A 21,614-nucleotide genomic window follows, 5' to 3' on the forward strand; every position below is an offset into this window, starting at 1 on the left:
GCGGGTGTGCGGCGGGGCCGCGCCGCTCCCTTCCCCCTGCGGCGCACCGCACTGCGCAGGCGGCGGCGCTGGCGCGATGGCGGCCGGGGACGGCGGCGACGAGGTGCGGGTGTTGCAGAACCTCCGCGGGAAGATCTGTAAGTGCGGCGCGGTGCCCGGCGCGGGCTGCGGCGGGTCGGGCAGGGCCAGGCCGGGCCGGGCGGGCGCCCGGGGCCGCCGCGCTCAGGTGGCCGTTCCCTCTCCCGCCCCGCGGCGGGACGGGCGGACGCTCGCGCGACGGCCGTTGGGGCCGCGGGGCGGGGGGCGCTGAGGGCCGGCTGCTCCTCGCGGCGTTGTCCCCGGGCCGGGCGGGAGGAGATGGAGCCTGCGGGGCCGGGGCCGCGCTGAGGCGGCGCCGGGAAGGGCTTGTGCGGCGGGCGCGGCCGGCACGTGCTGGCGGGGCCGGGAGGGCCGGGGTCGGCGCGGCCCCGGGGCCGGGCGGGAGGGCGGGATGCGGCGGGGCCGTTGGGGCCCCGGAGGCGCTGGGGAGCGCTCGGTGCTCCGAGGGCTTCCTTGAGGCGGCGGGCGGGCAAAAATGCCCCCCTCCCGTCCAGACCTCGGGTATCGGAGTCTGTTTGTCAAGCAGAAATTGCGAAATTATTGATGTGCAGGAAGTTGGTGGTAGAGTGCTGTTCTGGAAACGGTCATTAATGCTTCTGTTTCTTTGTGTAGCGTGTGTGCGAGTGAGAGGGAGGCAGAGAGAGGCTGGTGACTTTATTTTGGTGGTTAGGAAGTGCTGACTAAAAATACCTGTACACTCAGTAACGTGGGAAACCGAGGGATGAGGGGGGAGGGGGGGCCGGGAGGGCGGCGCGGCGTGGGGCCGGGGAGCGCCCCGCAGCACGGCAGAAACAGGATGTGCCGCGGCTTCCTCAGAGGTATCGAAACACATTCATACCATTCAGATGCAACCCGTTTATTTCCTTTCTCACGCAGCCGATCGACTTTTTTGAGAATGAAGCAAAACAAGTTGAATTGGGCATGGCGCTGGGACTGAGAACCGGTTGTGAAAACCTTTTGAAGGACTAGATTTGGTGGAGGAATGGAGTCGTGTTTACTTAGATATTGTAAGGCAGTATAGACTTGAATGTGTCTTCAGTAAATAGAAGACTAGGTCATGAAAACAGGAGGCTGCATAGAGTATAGCTGGAGCTGCAACTGTTCCAGCGTTAACAATAAAGAGTGATTGCCTGCTGAGTAGGCAAGGCTGAACACACACTTACTGAGATCTTGTGTTGGTAGCACTTACCACAGAAATAATACATACCAGCTTGCCTTTAAAGAGAAAAAGCTGTTAATTTTGAAACTAAGGCAGTTATGACTGAAGCTAACTTATTTGTTGACACAACTCTGCTTCCTAACTTATATCATAAAGTTTTTGTCAGTACTGGAGAGCACAACATTCAAAGAATTTTACATGTTGTGATACTTGAACCTGATAAAGCTCTTCCATTAAGCGTTAAAAGACAAAACCCAAAATGTCTTGAGGCTTACATCGAAACTAATCTTAGTGTCCCATTTATGTGTTCTGGATTGAGCCTGCAGTTGTATTGTAACTTGAGAATGTCTGTTTACCTGGCAAAAGTGATGGTAAACCAACAACTATGACCTGCTTCCTAGGAAATACATGAGAAGTTGGTTGCCGAAGATGGACCCTGTAAGAACTGTAGGAGCCCATTTGTAAAATGAGTGGAAGTAATAGCTGCAATAGGAGACGTGTCTTAAAACAGTGTCAAAACCTCTTCATAAACCAACTTGTTTATTCTAACAAAACAAACCCATTGTTTTTTTTTTTTTTAAAAAAAAGATGAGGTAGTTATACTGTGGAAACGTGTAAACCATCGGATCCCTAGATGCACTCTTGGCTTCTTTGCGCAGCACATACTGCTTTATTTTCACTTCTTGCTAGTATTTTACTAATGTGTTTTTTTAGGGGAAAACACTCTGAATGAACAGTAATAGCCAAATGTAATTATGTCATTCTTCTGGATCTGGAGGGTTTAGCAACAGCAGACCTCACTTCGGGAAGTTAATGTGCATAGTCTGTAAGAATTCCTTGTAACATGTTTCTTAGAAGTGGAATACATTTCTGCGTCTAAGCTTTGTTGGCATTTAAGCTGCTACAAGACTTAACACTGACTTATTTTATGTGTGTTGTGCGAGAGAGTGCGGTAGTTTTAATGAGGTAGTGTCAGTTCTGTGTAATTCTACAGTATAGAAAACACCATCTGTAGTAAGCTCTTATTTAGATTGTTGTTTTACAATACACAAATAGATGGTAAAATTTAAAGTTAGTGATGTTATACAAATCATCACTACAGGTTTAGCATTGGGGTATATACTTGAAGGTGGCTTAAGTTGCTGTTACATACCTAGCAGTGAAGAAACGGAGGAGGAAAACATGTGCAGTCCCTGGTACTCTGTTTTTTGGTTTACCAGTGTTTACAGCCAGTCTCCTGCCTCCTATTCTCAAGAGGCAAGGTGAATTGGTCTTACCAGCTTAAGATCCCATAATATTTTTTTGAAAATATGGCATTACACTTTAGCAGATTTCCACCAGAAACTCACTGAAGGCCTCTCTTTTCTTTATGACAACTCTTTTATATTGGTGGCTCTATTTTCTGTGTCATAGTAATGACAAAAGCACTTTACAATGGTACGTGAATATGATGTCGATTTAGGCATATCTCATAGTGTAGTGTTTTAAGCTGTATATCTAGCTTCTCTTTTCCCTTTATGACATACAGTAGTATGTTTTAAGGTGGTAAGTGATTTTATTTGTTTTGGTTTTTAGTGAGTTTCCTGAAACCTGTGTTGGTGGAGCACTTGGAAGATGTCTGTGTGGTCTCCTAGAGCTCCTTTGACAAAGTTCTTTTCCAGACTTGTTGCACTGAGTTGTTAGCACTGTGTGGTTATCTCAGATTGTGCCGTGCTCCTGGAGTGAATCTCATTGTTGCTATATGATATGTTCAGTCCTGTGAAGTGAATACTTAGGAGTTTTTGTGCCTTAATGTCTTCTAAATTTCTTCGTTTGCAGTCCCTGTTGGAGGGTGTACGCTGATTGCGTACTTTGACTGAACAGAGGATATAGCTAATAGCATTAATGTATCCCACTTCTGGCTTTTGCTCAGTTTCTGATAAACTGTTAACAATGAACAAGCTTTAACTTGATATTTTCATGTGGTATCTACATTTAATAAATGCTGTGCAGACAAAGGAGTTTGACAGAACCACTGAATTTGATAGGTTGCTCCACTGCTATTATTATTAGCTCTGTTATTACTAACTCATAAATTAAAATAATATGGAGAGTTTGAATTCGTTAAAAGTTGTACACCTGAATTCCTATTGCTCTAACACTTGAGTTTTTATTATCATTGCAGATTTTCGCTTTTGTTTGATCTAATCTTATCTTGAAGTGAGGTTTTACTAGGTATTTATATAGAGAACCTAAACAATATTTTCTAAATATTTAAAAGCCAAACTAATATGCATCATTGGCCAAAGGATGGTGTTTTCTTTTGTTTTTTAAATTACTGATGTTATTTTTTTGCTATTTTCCCAAAGTGGCTGAGTGGCAATAAAGTTAGTGAGTTTACAAGTCAGGTAACTAATTGCAATTGTGAACTTCTGTATTTTCAAAATAAAAAGGTTGATGTTTATTATTTCAGTGATGCATTTCATGGTTTCCCTATTGAATTAGGCTACTAACTGTGTAATTTGAAAATAATTTCTGGTCTATGTTAGTCTGGTGACCAAAACTGGTGAATTGATGTGGTTGATACAAAATAAATAAGTTATTCCTGCTGTTTCATCAGTTGCACATTTCACCATTTATAGGGCAAGTTTAAGTATCACACTATGTAGTTTTAAATGGCAGCCTCTGTGAAGAGTCTTGAAATGTAGTTCCACAGTTAGATCTAAAATGTGTTTAATTTTTCTCCCCAAAACAACTTCATTTAGTGCTTCTGACTAACCATTCATACTACCTCCACTTCCTAAACAAACTCTTGGAAAACACTGGTGTGTATTTCCTCAATATGCTTCTCTCACTTCTTAACTTTTTTCCTTTGCATCCTTTGAACAGTGAAATATGTGTGGTCTTCGGAATTCAGAATTGCATACTTGATGAATGCACTGAAAATCTAAACTTTTGAGCAGGTGTCTGGTGTTGTTCATACTTGATTTTTATGCAACCATTATAGCCTTAGGTTTTTGAGGGAAAAGTAAGGCAGTGTAATCAGTCAGAGACTTGTACATTTTTGTTGCTTAAGAAGCTGCTTAGAATTCTAAATTGGATCACTACATAGCTGAAGAGTCCCCCACAGTCACAGATATTAAGAGGTGTTTGGAAAGATATGAAATCTCGTGTACTTCACCTGACAAGTTCTCTGAGGTTATTTTTAACTCAGAACTGAGAATCATCCCCGCTTCCTCCCAAAAACTCAATAGATTTGTGTGTGCTTTAAAGCTAAACACTTGGGCTACACAATAAAGTTTTTAATCTCATTAGAAAATCAAAACTTGTATTTCTTCTATTCCCTTGGGTGTAAATTTTCTATTAATACTGAAAGTCTGCAGTATAATAGAAATAAAAATTGTGACTTATGTAGAAATATTTCATTTTTACTCTAAGAAAACACAAAGCTATAGTAATTGTGATTTACTTTCAAAGTACACTATACAGTGCCTTTACAGTGCCATTTAAATAATGTTATATCTTAAATACTTTAGCTTCACCATCCTATTTTTACCTATAGAGTATTAACTAAAAACCAAATTTTCTTATCAGGAACAACTGATGTATTCAGTTCTTGACAAACTACAGTATCAGAAGTCTCTGGGAACTACTAACCTCTTTATTTTTGTAATTTTTTTTTTGTATGTTTTATTAAAATAGATTTTTTTTAAAAGTAATGTTCCGTCTCAATCTGTCAACATTGTGTGGTGTTTAAAAATAATATGTAGACTTCCTCCTCTCCCACACCCAAACTGATGAAAAGCTCATAGACGCTTCTGAGAGCACAAGTTTTAACTGTGGAAGTTACTTAAGCATCTGTTCATTCTTTCCATCCATGTACGTTCCCAGACTCAGAAAATGCACGAAGTTCAGTCTCTGTCCCCGTTAAACTGTCACTGTTCAGACACAGTTGTGGTAGCCTTTCCAGCACCAGACATTACTTACTTAACTTCCAAGACTGTAATTATCTATTTAACCTGAAAAAAATGGAGGGGGGCTGGGGAAAAGAGAGAGAGAAAACAAAATTCTGATTTTACATCTTAACAGCTTAGACAATAAAGCTTATTCCACTCTCCTTCATAGATGCAGTTTTTTAAAAAAAGGAACATATGTATGACACTTCAAATACAGTTTCAAGCTGTGTTCTTTGAAAGTGGAGGTGTTATGTTATACAGACGTAATTAAAACTCAGTACTTTGATGTAGTTTTCGTCCTATTACTTTTTAATACCTTAGAAAAAGTTTAGATAATGTTGATTCCAAGTTTCTTTGGGAGGGGAATTTCCAGTAGTGGGTAATGATGAACGCTACTGTAAAAGGTCCTGGTTAAGACATAATGCAGAGTATAGTTCTGGTTTCCTGTGTTTAATATTATACAACAATTAAAGTGGAACAGGGACAGACAGTGGCTACTTACTGATTAGGAGCCTCTCGTGAGAGTATCAGAAAAGCTTGTCTTGTTTCTTTTAGCAGAATGAAAGGTGAAAAGTGTCTGTGGTCTTCAAAAACATCAAGGGGGGAAGGAAATATCCAGTGGGAAATAACTGTTTAAGCTAAAGGACAGTGTTGCTGTAAATAAATGTAGATATCTTTGGTGTTCAGATTTTGGAAGAGCTTTCCCATTTGAACATTGGGACTTGGGGTTTTTTAGCTGTAACTACTTAAAAGTAACCATTTTCTAATGGGCTGTCTGGTGTCCAGCCTGTGTTATTGCAGCGGCTTACACTCAATATGCAGCAAATCTTTGTGTTTCTGTGTTGGCAATCATCGTGTCTCATTAGAAACTTCCTTTTCTACTTGTTCTTATGCATGTTGCATCTAGTCAGTAGGTGATTTTCTGTTTTCTACTAGACTGGACAGTTAGAAAGAAATAGACAGTGCTTATAGCTGAACCTTTGAGAATATATCAGCCAACTTAAAATCAGCTGTTCATTGTGGGAAATGAAAGAAAGATTTGATCAGTAAGTTCTTATTAATCAGCTTCCTTTAGCCAAAACATTTGCGGAGAAAGTACGAAGTGAACAATAGCTCAACCAGATTATGTCTTGGTCTTATGACCTCGTGCTGTATCACCTCAGGCTGTGAGCTTCTCAGATTTAGCAAGCTGCTCGGGGTCAAGCCCAAGAGGAGCCCTCTCTAGGGAAAGTGCAGGTGCTGCAGGAAGCAGTGGCCATGAGTCAGCGCCGTCCTGCTCCTGTTGGCTCTCATTTCTGGTGGAGCAGGATGGAGCAATTCCTGCTCGCTGTTGGATCTTGTGAATTGAAAACAAATGTGGAAATGTGTGCTAACTGAATGGAAAAGTAAATTTTGGACATGCGTTAAAACTGTAAAATTCTTACGCCTAATACTTTGTGGGTTTCTCCCCCTCAATATTTACGGTCTTTTTTTTTTATTTATTTACAGATGACGCCAAACACTTAGTACCCAACAAAATGAGAGACTTTTTCTGTACCATAAACTTGGACCAAGAAGAAGTTTTCCGTACACAAGTAGTTGAAAAATCTTTAAGGTAAGCTTAATTTTTCAATGGAGATGATAGGCAGGACTGCCTCAGTTCAGATTAAAAACAAGATATGTATCAATGTGCATGTGGTTTTGCTTATACCTCTTTCAATTGAAAGCTGACTTGTGGCAACTACTCAGAAATGTTACAGCAAAGTGTAAATCATGAGAGTAGTTGAAATAGGACAAAATCAAGGCTGGTGAGTAGAACAGTGGTTTTAAAAATGAAGCTAAAACGTATTTCACTATTACTTTATTCTGTACCATCGGGCAGCGTAACATTCTTTTTCTTGCCAGGTTGTTTTCAAGGGAAAGCAATCTGCTTGGTAGTTGTTCTCCATGTTATTTCCTACTTCTGACATGTTGGTCTGTATTAGTGGAATTTTGCTTTTAGTGTCGGTCTTGTAAAACCTGTTTCTAGAATGAAGGAACTGGAACTTTTCCATGTATGAGTTTTGTGCACTGTTGCGTGTCCCCCTGAACAGGCCTCCTTCTCTCCTGAAATTCTTGTTTTGGGCACTATAAGCTGTACTGGCACAGCATGACTTGCTTTGCCTGCCTAAGCAGTGCTTAGTGGTAGATTGTGCTTCTGTCGTAGAGCCTTAAAACAATCGAACAAAAGAGTCATGATAACATAGATGCAGCAGTGTAGGTCCTTTTATGTCTCAAAGCTTTAAATTCACTAGTGACCCACAATGTAGCATTGTTGCAGCTGCATTGTTCAGTGACTGAGTGACAGTTTGTTACCTGGAGGAGGCATTAAACCACCTTCTTAAAACCCAGAAAGCCTGTTGAAACTTTTGAAAATTTTCCTGATTCTTCTTGTTTCCAGTGGTTTTATTATTAGTGTCTGATCTTTGAGCCATCTCTGGATGCTTCCAGGTAAAGAACAAGATACTTCTCATATGACAAATTTAAATAGGGAATTTTACATTTTCAAAACATCATTTTATAGCCTCCTTATGCTTTTGTATGAAAAGCAGACATGATATACATGCAATCAGGAAGAAATATATTGCTCATCCTCCTGATCTGTAACTGCTATAGTGAGATCCAGAAGACTTTTAGAATTTAACTGGCTGAAATTGAGATCAATTACCAAAACAAACTCTGCTGAATAATCCTTTAGAGAAGGATCTTGAACAGACTCTATTTGAATAATCCTTTAGAGAAGAATGTTGAACAGACTCTGTTAATAAAGCAGAAACTGAAAATTTCGCCTTCAAATAGACAGGAGTTTGATGAGTGAAGGGGAGCCCAACAGACTTTGCTGTCTGATATTTGACATGTTAATAATTGAAACCCTGAAAGTTGCTACTATATTTAGAAACACGACCTGTTATATTTAATGTTTACGCAGATGTTTTTATTATATTCAGTTTAAAAATGATTGAATTTGTCTACTTTTACCACCTGATAATAAGTATTAACTGCATAGTAAAACATTTGATAAAATACATCACCTTAGATAGATCAAAATTGTTTTAAATAGTACTGAAGTTTTATCTGAAACTTGTTTAAATGGAAACGATGCCATTAGTACTTTAGAGAGGAAAGGAAGAAAAGTATCACTGTAACAAAACAACAGTTGGGGGATGGGTCTTAAGTGACACACATGCACCTCCTTCCCCTCAAATTGAGAATTTTCAGGTGATATGAAGCTGAGAACATTTTATTAGGAGTTAAAAGTCAGTGTTCTGGATCACTCTTTGCCTGTAGGTGCCATTGTCTCCACTCACTACATAGGGAACTCCTTCATCCTCTGCATTATGGCTGTGTTAAATTAGATTCGAAGCATAAGTAGGGTTCTGTACAAACTGATGAGATGTAATGAAATAAGTCATCCTGTATAAGCAGCAACTGGAGTTGCATGCTTATACTTGATTACTAGCGTGTATGCAGTTAGGAAGGCTGGCACTTGTTCCAGAAACTTGATTATACCATCTTGCTGCTTATTACTGTGTTGAGCTAGAATACTGTACTAACCTAGAGGTACTGGAAGGGAGGATGAAAGCTCTGATCTCTTATTAGTCTGAAAACTTTATAATTTGCTTTTCAGTAAGGTGTAGCACAGGATAATTGTAGTCATAAATATAACTTAGAATTTAATTGTTTTCTTTTATTTGCTTGCTTTTTCTTATACATGTAATTCACAGTTTCTTTTTGTCACCATATTGAGTTGCAAATTTATACTAGCTGTAATCTAAATTGTATTCTATGAATATCAGCTAGTCAAATATCTGTGGAAGTAGTTAGCACTAGAATTAAAATGATCTTTGACTACAGTGACTGAAAACTAATGAAGAAATGTATTTTTTAAATGTGCAGATAGGTTTGAGCTTCCACTGGTACTGGGGTTATTGTTAGAGTGCAAATGTGAAACAAATGATTTTTTCAAAGTTATAAAGCCATGAATTAATACTGAAGTGAAAGAAGGGTATTTTGAATATGACTCAATAAATATTTTTTGGCATGATGTGGGTTTTCTGTGGCTTCTGAAGAAAGAAATTTTTTTCCCTTGGAAAGCTGAAAGAAAATCCACGGGCCTCCTCAGATATCTGTGGTCAAATGTAAAGAATTGGGTTGTGGAGGGGTTGCAGTATGTGTGTGTTGCGTTATTTTATTTGAACTAAATTAAGTTTATTTTTTTCAAACTGAACCTCATGTGAATGCAAGGTTATAGCAAAAATTAATTATTTGTTGCTGTAACCGTTGCTTTTATCAAATGATAGCTCTAGGTGCATTGGTCAGTGGACGTTGTAGAACTGCCAGTTAAATGTAACAAGGAAGGGAAGAACAAAGGAATATGTCACTCATTTAAATTTAATCTCCTGTATTACTGTAATCCAGTTCTTCCTGTATAACAGTCTGGTCTTCCTTTGAATTAGCACCATCTTCTAATTTTGTATCCACCACAGTCTTAAAGTTGTTTCATCAAAGTCACAAATGAAAGTACTAAACTGACTGAATCCCTGAGGAACAGGTTGAGTAAGTTCTACATTTTAATTTTTCCTCATTGGTATAACATATTTTACTCCTTCAGCCAGTTCTATATCCACTTAAGAATTTATTTACTGATCCTTTGTATTCTTCCCCTTAAATATTCTCTCTGTGCCTTATACTTTGCTGAAGAATAATCAACAACTGGTTTATAAGGCAGTAGTGTTAATCCAGGTAAAGAAATACTTATCAACATGAATAAAACAATGCATTACCTTCTATTTATGCTCATACTATTGACCTGTTTTTTCTTGCCAAATCTGGGATGTCATGTACTGTTGCGGTCAAAATAATGATTGTTAGTGGCTGAGTTCTTGTGAAGTTTGCTCTCTTTAGCCATTGGATGTGGCTGCTAAATAGGTTTTTGGGAGTCTCTGCTTATAGTCTCTGTCACAGACTAATTATCTGATTGTAAGTGGATACATAGAGTTACATAGATCCAGCAAGAATAGGTACTTAACACTTAGCGATCTGCAGTTGTTGATGTATATTGTCTGACTGATGCTGAGTTAGTAGCAGAATTTCCCTTGATACCAGTGCCCGGCTATTAATATCTCTTTGTTTGTACTGGTGCAGCTATTATTATATAGCTGTTAGGGCACCTATATAATGAAATTGACTCAAGTGTAAAATAAATCTTTGTTTCATCTTTTTTTGGTCTGAGTCATTGTGTCAATACAATTAAAACCTGCAGCCAAGGTAATAAGGAAATTGAGGCTGCTTAGGGCTGTACTTCTGCTAAAGGTAATGCTCATGAACTTATACCTTTAGTGATGGTGCTGACAAGAACAACCCAGCCCTTGAAATCAAAGCTGAATTGGTTGTCTGTGACAAAAAAAAAGTGAGAGGCTGAAAAACCACAATGAAATGTTTCAACTGAGAATTCTTAAATTATTTCGCACTGTACTCCAAAGGCTGATACTGATTTGTCTGCTTTGAAGCCTATAGTAAAAGATTTGTGTTTGAACAAAAGAAACATTTTTACTTGTGAAATTCCTCATAATTAATTCCTGCAGTTAAAGCTTTTGTTTCTAGAAATTGGTTCTTGACATTTGGAATGCTAGATTTTTCACCTGTGTGTTTCCCCACTTTTAAAGTTAGTTATCAGCTTTTATTTTTAAATTATTTAATGAATCATTGCTTCTTAAGCATTTGGTGGGTTTTATGTAATTATTTTGAAGGGAATAGAGTAGGGATGATATCCTGTTCTTCCTGATACCTTTTTGGGTAGGTATTTCTATGAACTGATTGTCCCAAACATAAGCTCATTTGTATTTGTCTAATAAAGGATTGTAGCAATACAGTGCCAGAAAGGTACTTTACTGGGAAACAAACAAAAAACTACAACTAACAACTTTGTTTCTGGGTTTGGTGTGTCATCACAGTACTTTCCTGTAGAAAGAAAGCAGAGGCTAAAATTAGTTTAATGAAGCTACGCACTTTTCTCTGGTGATGTTAATACATTGTAACTGAGAGTATTTGAAGTCTGGAAGAATCCAGTAGTTACAAAATAGCAGGGTTGGGTTTTTTTGTGGATACACTTGATTTTCAGAATTCACAGCTTGCAGTGACACAAATGACATTGTGATTTTTTTCAGTCTTTTGGAATACAGTGTTCTGACTGCTGGGTATGATTGCATCCATAAGTACTCACTAAGTTTAATGGACATATAAATACCTTGAGTTAAGATACTAACACACTGTGTGAAATGTGTCTGTCATAGAGGAACCCGGAGTCTTGTTATGTTGAGGGCTCTGCAAATGGCAGTTAAGGAGAATGAGCTGTAAACGTTATATTTGACTTTGTTAGGTGGAGAAATGTGGCCATTTCAGCATGCAGGAGAACCTGTGTATTTGAGATTAATGCTTCTCTTTTTCACTGCTCTGTTTTAGTTGTTAATGCTTATGGGTGTTTACAGGTCTGAATCTTTGAGCATCAAATTTGACACAGGAGTTAGAGCTAAACAAATGTCAGTTAATGAAGTAATTAATAATTTGTGTTTTAATGTAATTTAATCATGTACTGAATGAAAAAATGAGAAATATTAAACTTGAGTGTCTCAGGAAGTCATTTGTGATGGGTAGAGAACCAACCAAAATAATTTCCAGACAGAAGAGCAGAATTAAAATTGCTGAGGATACACCACCTTCTGCATGTACGCTCTGTTTTGTTTTTTTTTTTTCTTTTTTGAAAATACGTAAGGCATTTTCATGTAGTTTTAGCTTGCAGCGTTATTGTATGTTCTTGTAATGAAATGATGTGGAAAGTTTTGATGCCAGATAAGTATAGGTCTAAAAGCCAAGGTCTGTGACTGGAGTAAAAAATGTAGCATTTCAGTGTTTGTCTTCTGTATAAATTACGTAAAGTGTTTTTCTGTTTTAACTTTCAGTCTTTTTTTTTTCAGCCCTTATTTTGGGGAAGAGTTTTACTTTGAGATTCCAAGACCATTCCAGTGGTTGTCCTTCTACATGTATGATAAGAGTGTTTTACAGAAAGACCTGCGTATAGGTAAGTTCTGGGATACCATCTACATCTTGCATAACATTTGCCTATTTTCAGTATCATAGAATTGTTGAAGTGATGTATTTTTAAAAACAGTATATTGTGCATTTAAACTAAACATTCCTTTAAAGTTTTTAAAGGAGGATTTTGTTTCCTTGCTTTATTCTACTAAAATGTTTATTTTTTAGGCTAATAGGACATCTTATAGTCTTATAATTATTGTCTCAATACATTTTTCTAAAATTCTATTTGGTTTTTCTCCGCTTCCATTTCATTGGAATATTTAAATAATTGTTCCTACTTGTAGGTCTTTAGAGAATGAGTTGTGGAATAATTCCACAACAATTGCAATTGTGGAATAATTCTTAAAACGATTTATAGGTAACTTTTTGTCTCTCTCAGTGCAACCTGTAACTTTGTGACTTATACATTGCCACAAAATGCTTTTACAGGGAGTGGATTTTCCCCTCCTTGCCCCCCACTACATAATGGCTCTGTTGCAGCTGCTGTTTGGATATAGTTGCTATAGACTTCTAACAGTCTGCTGTGGAAGGAGGCTTCACATTACTTGAACTGAGGAAGGAAATAATTTGCACCAGGATGCCAGATAATTTGGTATAATAACAGCTTTCCAAATAGCAATCAGAAGAGTAAAAGGCATCTACCTTCCGTTTCCTATTTAAACATTCTTCAACACCATTACTGTTCTCTCATATCTTTATTGTATTATTTCCAGCCACAAGTCTGTTCTTTTTGCCTGATCTTAGTTTTAGTGATATCCAAGATAACACATCTTAATTAAGTTAATTGGGCTTTATATAAGCTGTTTTTCTGCTTCACTTATGCATCATGTTCCTTGTTTCCATAAGCTTTTCATATAGTATCATGAGCTTGAAAAAAAAAAATGTAAAAGAGAGTTTAAACAAAAGTCAAACTTAAAATCTGTTTAAATATTTGTCTTATTCAGATGAAAGTGGTATTTATTCTTCTCTCTCTCTCTCCCCTCTTTTCCCCCAGGAAAGGTGTCCATCAAAAAAGAAGATCTATGCAACTACACAGGAAAAGAGAACTGGTTTATGCTTCAACCTGTTGATTCTAATTCAGAGGTTCAGGTAACTATTAAATTACACATTTACATTTAAAAAATTAAATATAGATGAGTGTGTATACTGATAGAAGTTTATATTGAGCTGTGGCAGGTAGAAGTTAGCATCTCTCTAATTCTTGTGAGACAGTTGTGTCTTTCAGCTTGATTAGAGAATAATGCATATTCGGCATTTCTAAGCTGGCTGTATTGTTCCCCATTATTCTTAAAACTGGCAGAAGACTTGAAGCAACAGTTTGGGAAATGACTTAACAGTATTTTGATACCGAAAATATTTGGTGCAAAAGAGCTATGTACTTGAGACAGGTGAATAATTTAGGAAACTACTAGATAATATTGTGGTTTTTAGTCAGTTTTGGTGAAATTATGACTGATTATGTTGCATGAAATGGTTAAAGTCTCCAAAACTGGAGGTACTTGTTCTGTGCCCATTTATTGTATTTTGAAATCCTTTCTGCATTCAGTATCAAATAACTTGCACTTCAGAGTTGTATTTTGGTCTGTGGTTCAGGTTCTTCTGACAGGATTGTCCTAGTAATACGTAAAAATGAGATGGCTCTAGAAGTTTTAGCTGTTCTCTTTTTGGTTTGAAGAAGAAAACAGAAGAGTATTCTTGAGTATCTTTTAGCCTTGTTGCTGTGACAGGCAAATTTGAAAAAAATATTAAAATCTAATAACTTGGCTAAGGGCAGAAGTCTTGGACTTGGGAGTGTTTGTATTTTTCTAGTAACTCGGAAGCCCTTCTGGTTAGGGAGAATCTTGTGTACTTTTACAAGAGGTGAATGTGCACAGAATTCTCAAAAGAACCCCAAACATGTTATTTTCCAGGATTAATCGTATCTGAGCGGTAAGCTTAGCATGCAGCTGTTAGGTATCTAGGAGGGCATGTGATTGCTTTACATGAAAACCCATTTTTGAAACATCCAAACACCACTTTCTCTTATCTTGGAAATTGGTCCTGGTTCACTTAGAATGGACTATAATAGAATAGTCAGCTGGAAATGACCTACAGATCAGCTGGTCCAACTGCAAGTTGTCTCACTGTTCTTCCAATTCTTCCATCTAATCAGTCTGACTGTTCTAGAAAGTCTTTTTCGAATATAAAATGAAATGCAGTTTCTGCTTTGACTTAAATATTGTTATGCTTGCTATAATTTTTTCTCAGTCATAATGTGTTGAATTAAATATTTTTGTCATAATACTATGAGTAAGTATGAAAATTCAATTATAATATTCCATTAATAAAATTTAGTAATTTATTATGTATTTGAAATAAAAATAAATAATTTTCCATCGCTTTCTAGCTCACAGTGGGATGTAAGCTCTATTTGATACTTTTCTGTGGCTGGGATGTGTAGAGCCCTATCCTGCCTCACACTTCTAGTAAAGGATGACCTTTTCTACTAAGGTGTGCGTTCTTTGCGATAGTCTTTCCTTGAGTTAGGGCATTTGGGTAGGTTTCTCCTCTGTCCTGCTTCCTTTTTCCAAGAAATTTGTAAGAGCAGTCTATGGAATGTGGGCACAGTATATGAGCACCTGTAGGCATAAAAATTTTAAATACAGCTCCTAGCCCAGGTTCCACTTAAGAGCTGTAGAAAACTTGTATTTATTATAGATACTTGTACTATCTTATAATGTAGAAAAGATCAAAATATATAAACAGTGAGAAAAAAATATATAAACAGGGATAAAAAACCTCTTAAAATACAGAGTTAAAATGCAGTAGTAATAGTAAAAACAAAAGTGTTGAATTAAATTCCTTTTGTAGTTATGAAGTTTAAGTTGGTGATTTGGACACTCTGGTTTCGACTCCTTTATTATGTGAATGTTGGCCACATAATCAACAGCTCCATCTTTCTCTAGTCACTATCTGAAAACTGATTGTGAAGTGTAAATGGTACCTACCTGTCTTTGAACAACTCTGAGATCTACAGATTAAGAGTATGTGTGCTGCTTATTTATTGTATAAGAATGCCTGATTTCTCTTTGTTTTTTGATCTAAAACCAACACATTTAAAACCTGGTTGCATATTATGTTGGAAGTTCTGATCTAGATCTGCAGACCAGCCACTTCAGGAAGTCATCATGCTGCTCTCAACAAACAAAACAATGAAAACATACTCAAAACTCTCCATACATGTAAGGGAAATATTTACTTTGAACCATGTTACTGTAGCCATCATGGTGCTGAGTTTTGGATAAACTACATCTATAGATGGTCCTCAAGAACAGTAAAGTTTCTATTTTACTCCTGGTGGTCAGTGTAGAACAGATGATTTTTGTTTAATTTTTTTTTAAAGCAAAAGGAAGATGTTCAGGGCATTCACAAGATCTGCGTACTAAAACTAGTTAAGGCAGCTATTACAGTAAGTACTACTAATGCTGTCTTTTTCTTTGTCATTCAAAAACTTTGCCCTTTGCCTTGTAAGGCTGTTGGCATGCTTCTTGCTATCCTGTTTTTATCCTGTGAATCTATTTTTGTAATTGAGTTTCTCTGCTTGACAAATATTTTCTTAATGTACCCGTGTTTCAATGCATGTAGTAACAGCTTGCAAAACACTTGGCAAGCATCCCAAAAGAGTTACATTTAAAACTTCACTATAAAAGAAACTTCACTTCTTTTCCCATGTGACACAGAGAAACACAGCCCTTGCCCCAGGGGATTTACAATAAAAACATTTCAGTTTTATGTGAAAACATAAGTACTTTAGAAAACATGTGCAAGGTCAGCTAGGGGTTTTACTTCCATGTTAGTATTGTACAGCAGAACTATACTTATATTATATCTTGCTTTGTTTGCTGTACTTTTAAGTTACCTTCCAGGTCACAACCCTAAGAATCATAATTGTGGACAGACCATTGTCATCTGATGATCCATTTAGCAAATAGACAAATTGCAAGAATACTAAGGAGAGTATGGTTGAGAGGAAAGACTGTGTTACTGTGTGATTATCTTAGATGTGAAAGCCATGGCGAATAGCCAGGCACTGAAGGGAGTAGCAGTATTGTTCAGGCAGTAGATGCTTGGAGCAAGGTTGTAGTACCAAAGTTTGATCATGCCATGAAAGTTGCATATTGGAGTTTTTGGAGCCTTTTTATTGAAAGGGTGGAGTGGTCTTGCCGTTGCCGAGTTCTGAAGTTGATTGATGCTGTGCCGTCATTTATGGATTCTTTTTCTTAATACATCCTACAGTCTCAGAAACAGAAAAAGAGGAAGCCAGGTTTAGCAATTAATGCCAACTTTTCCTCTCCTTTGGTTGTGTTTGCTATTCCATGAGTGCACCAGCAGACTTCATGAGACAGTTGGAAGCTGCACTGGGATGCATAATAAATTTCTAAATGATCTTGAGTCTGCCGGGATGGACACTATTTCACAGCAGGATGTTCAGTGTTACTGGTTATAGCTACTGCACACTATTCTAATTTTCTAAATATGTCTGACTGCCCTCAGAGTCCAAGGTCATTTTAGAACTTTTTCCTGAAATGCTGACAAGCTCACTGTTTGTTTGTTCAAGGCTTCATCCTGTGCTTAGGACAAAAAAGGCTGAGAGGGACTCTTGTCCTTGGTACTTCCTCAAGCTGGAAGAAATATTTTTTGCATGTGTTAGATCTGTGGAGACTTCACCAATTCATGTGGTGTCTACAGTTGGGGATAATGCTTCTCTTTATCATTGTCTCTCCAAGTTCGAATGCATTCATTACATTCCACTTGCAGGATATGTGCTTTAGAATACATATTTGCTTAAAGTGGATATATTGGAATTACCTTAAATAGCTTCTAACTGTAAACTATATTATTGTTCTAATTACTACTTTTAAAATAAAGGCTTTTAATACTATTTATGTTTCTCTCTTGTTTTTTTTTCAGGGAAAAGTTCACCTTGAATTAAAACTGAATGAACTGATAACAGATAATGGATCTGTGTGCCAGCAACTAGTAGTACAGTAAGAAGATACATTAATCCTTGAATATTTAGTTGTTTCTTAGATCACAATAGAATTTGTCTCTCTTAATACTGAATGTCTGCACATGCTGGTACCAACAACATTTTACTGTTTGTATGACTTGTATGACTTGGAGCCTACCTTGCTGAGGGAATAGGTGTATGCTTAGGAAGCTCCTGCACAAGTTTTTCACAACTGCTCATCTCTGTTGCTCCCAAAGCACTCACTTTTTTTTAGGACTCAGCATGGCTGTCTGGTATCATTAGTTCAGTGTCTTGTAATTCCAATTGACTTGGGCCTGGTGAGAAAGCCAGGAATACCTGAAACTGCTGTTACTGACAGAATTGAGCAGCTGGCAGTTGTTGGGAACAGTGTGAAACTTCTTCAGCAGCAATATTTTGGTTTGTGAAAATCCACTTTTAGTTTTGCTTCAGAATTACTGTCTCATGGTTAGCCATGATAAGGAGTTTTTCTAGAAAACAAAGTACAGGAATTGCCATTGTGGAGCAGCATAACTGCCATATTTCAGTAAAATTTCTTAGCGACAACTTTGGGAGTTTTCACTGTGAAACTTAATTTTGACTCTGAAGTGTAAAGACATTACAGCATGTCAAAGAGCTTCATAGAAACAGTAAGATTTTGGTATATGTTATTTCATAAAGACAAATGTCAGCAGTATTAAAGAAAAAGCACAGAATGAGACATTGGAAGATACTAACCAGTGTATATTCTTGCAATCTTTCTCTTAGAGCTGTATTTGATAATGATCCAGTGTGCTGGCTTTGGGACTCTGAATGTACAGCTTACAGATGGTAGTCACAGCAGACTAAAATTCCACATGTACTGGTCATTTCTGCTGCTTTTTATTCATTATTAAGCAATACATTCAAGGCTTGAAATTGATAAGCAGCTAATGCAAATACAACTGTACAGAAATGTTTTGACACTCATAAAAAGTTTGATAATGGCATACTGGAAGAAACCAGTCTTTCTAGAAACTAACTAATCCTGTCCTATATTTTGGAAGAAATCTGTCAGCCTTCCATGTTATTTGCTCCTGGGAGACTGTTTCCCCTCATTAAACAGACCAGTGGAAACCAATGACCTGCAGAGGCTTAGTGATTGGCAGCGTTCTCTTGTGACTCTTCCTTATGTTCGCAGTATGAGTAAGGTTCAGGAGGACAAGCCAGTCTTACCTCAGTTTTTTATTTTTAGTGATTCAGAAAGAAATAAAGGCTCCTCTGCACTTGTCTTCTGACAGATTGTGGGATAGGCCAGGTGAAGAAAAGTGTACAAACTAGGGGATTATAAAGACTAAAGGAAGATTAAGAATTAAAAACTCAAAACATAGTAAGATTCTTTAATTTTGCTTTCCAGTATTGTTCATTAACTTATATATTTATTCAGAGAGTGAGGCGATGGTTTTTGGCTTTTTAAATTTTTTTTAATCTTCTCTGAGAATTTAGCGAGAAAGAATGGGTTGTATTGCAAAACCGTGAGGGGAGGAAATGGTGTGTGGTTTTCCATTTGGCTCACTGACTTCATGTTCTCATCAGCTCCAGGGAGCACGGGGGACCATTACAGTATATCGATTTTGCTAATGTAATTTTCATTATGAAGTTTAAATTACATTCTTTTTGTCTTAATCAACTATCTAAACCAAGACTAGTAGTTTAGTTGTAGCAAGACGTAGCAAAATAATCTCTTTGCTTTTCTGTTGCTTGGTATGGAAAGGGAAGGTAGTTCTGTGAAAGAACTGAACCAGTGAAACTAGTGGTGCTTCCATGGCTCTTGTAGGCTGATAGTTCAGATAAGATATGGAAACTTGCAGTACATTAATGTATATTTGTAACTTCAAGAGAATTTAGAATGTGTTTCTCTTTGTACAGTGGGTGGCAGCTTGGTTGGTTGGGAGTCCTGCTGCTCTTACTTATGTATTCCACTTGTAGCACAAGGCAGAATTAAAATGGCTTTTCCACCGTGGACAGTTCACCACCAAAAGCTGTCTGGAGCTTTCTGACTTTATATTTTTATTCCCAACTTAACTTTCTGATATATGTTGGGGTTTTTAAATTTATTTTTTTATATATATCCATGGATTTCAGTCTAAGTTAATCTTTTTATTACGATTTTTAAAATATTTTTGTTTTTTTGATGATGAAGAAAAGTTAATTTAGAAAGTTCCTGTTGCAGATTGCAGTTTTGAGTCGGAAGTGGGTTACTCACTGAGCACTCTCTTAGGATCTCTTTATGATGGAGAAAAACGATCAAAAGGAAGTCAGGGTTCTTTAGTGGTTGCTGCATTCACCCACTCACTGGCATGTGGGAGAGGATTGTGCGTTAAACACTGCAGTATTACATCAGTACTTTTGTCTTCGTCTGAGATTATGAAATGCACTAGAGTTCCTTAAACTAAAAATATTTAGTAGTATTTTACCACACATGCTGATAGCCTTGAAAAAATGGCTGTATAAGTAGTATATTGTACATAAATGTATTTTTGGATGTACACATGAGAGCATGAGAAATAAGAAATCTCTCACTGGATATAGCAGTATAGAAATGGATGTGAGGGAATTTTTGGGACCCATTTGATCATAAAGCATGAAGAATTTACAGAAGATATGTTAGAATCTTTAATGGAAAATTTCAACTCTTTAAAAGTCTGCTTATTTTGTAAATTTCTGAGGATAATCAGTCAGTGATGCACTTACTGCTGTTTTGTTAGTCACCAGGTGCTGAGAAGTCGTTGTATTAGTAACTCCTTTAACAAAGCTGAAAGATAGGGAGCAGCAGAGCTGTGATTGAGTAAAAGAAGGCAAAGAGTGGGTGTATATGTATATTTCTGTCTCTGCCTCTTCTTGACCTGTCCAAAAACTGAAAAAGTATTGGCCACAGAAAAAAAAGTGGAAAAAAAATTTCTTGAAATACAGACGATACTACTTCCCTTTCAGAGCCATGTTTTACTTCATGTCCAAATTAACAATCTCTCAGCATAATGAGATAGGGAAGCTTTTAAACCTTCACCTGTTACATTTTTGTGTAGGATAAGAGAATTCTAGACACTTGGGCTGGCTTTTGTGCATTGATAAGTTTCTGATGGATTTCCACCATGTATTCCCTGAGAACCTAGAAGTTCTGCAAAGATGTAAAGTAGTAGCTGTAACTGCCACAACACAAGAGGAAAGATCGTGTTAAATGCCAGTGATTAAAGGGCTGTGATTCTAAGCATTATCTGGAGTCCCCCCTTGCTTTTTATGTGGCTGAACCGAAGTGATAGGAGTAGACCTGACTAGGATACAGATTCTAAGTATTTTGATTCTGTAGACATAGTTATAGAAACATTTTTTGCTGTTCTGCTAGATGGGTTTTATGATGTGATTTGATTTAAAAACTGAAGATCATTCCAGTAGGAAGCAGTTAAAGATCTGGACAAGAGAGAGCTGCCGATGATGTCAGCCTCTGACAGCTCGTGTGGGAGGGACAAAGGCTTTGTTTCTCATGCTAGTATGTATAGTAAACCCAACTTTTCCAAGCAAGAAGTTGCTGGGAAACAAACATGTGATTTTTAGAAAGATAAGTGTTGCTCCATATACTGAAGGATTGGTCAGTTGTCATGTAATGAAACTAGGAATGCGATTCCTCATGTTTGTTTATTTTTGTACTCTATCCCCCACCCAACTCCTTCTGGTTTTTGTTTTTAATTTAGTTCCTTATTAGGGTTCTATTCTCCAACTTTCTATAAGGGATGTAAGCTTGTGGAAGATTAAATATTCATTTATCACAAACTACATGTGTATCAGTGAAAATGTGGATAACGGGCAAAAAATCCTTCTTAAAAACTGGAAGTCTCCTTCTTTTGCTCAAGTTGACAAAAAGTGGTACAAGATACACCACAACTGACTGATCTGGTCTCACTTGGTGTGGAGGTGCAGGGCTGGGAGAGGAGGGAAGAAAAAATAATGGTGAGTTTTCTTAAGGTGGGATTTTCCAAAGCCAGCTGAGTCTTTCAGGTTGTATAAGCATTCTAAAGACATTATATTGAAATACATATTTCCCTGGAGGAAGTAAAATTAAGGTTTGTAATTGCTTGTCTTATATCAATGAAGCTCTTATACTTTATTTCTTTTTAAATACAAGCATACAGTTAATTTTTCTTTGAATGACTCTCTTAGAGACCACTTACAGTGGGCTAGGCCCTGATTTTATACGTAATTTTTGTATTAATTGGAAACTTGCTGTTAAATTTCATGTAGATACACCCGGAAACCATTTTTGAAC

The 21,614-nt window shown here is 37.4% G+C and overlaps 1 protein-coding gene across 3 annotated transcripts in view; it reads left to right on the plus strand.

The window, feature by feature from the left end:
• The window catches only part of RASA2 (RAS p21 protein activator 2), a 47,256-nt gene continuing 25,642 nt past the window's right edge, over nucleotides 1–21,614 (plus strand). For 2 of the 3 annotated variants that reach the window (XR_013922531.1, XM_080350055.1), the window contains exons 1-5: nucleotides 1–137; nucleotides 6,682–6,787; nucleotides 12,186–12,289; nucleotides 13,301–13,395; nucleotides 17,257–17,333. Coding sequence is in view for 2 of the 3 variants with exons in the window: in XM_080350055.1 (XP_080206181.1) it covers nucleotides 77–137; nucleotides 6,682–6,787; nucleotides 12,186–12,289; nucleotides 13,301–13,395; nucleotides 17,257–17,333 (443 nt within the window). In the remaining variant the exon portion in view is untranslated. The remainder of the gene's footprint in view (nucleotides 138–6,681; nucleotides 6,788–12,185; nucleotides 12,290–13,300; nucleotides 13,396–17,256; nucleotides 17,334–21,614) is intronic. The other variant, XM_080350056.1, reaches the window with a different exon arrangement.

Source organism: Nesoenas mayeri (genome assembly GCF_963082525.1).
Source record: "Nesoenas mayeri genome assembly, chromosome: 9".
Classification (NCBI taxonomy): Eukaryota; Metazoa; Chordata; class Aves; order Columbiformes; family Columbidae; genus Nesoenas; species Nesoenas mayeri.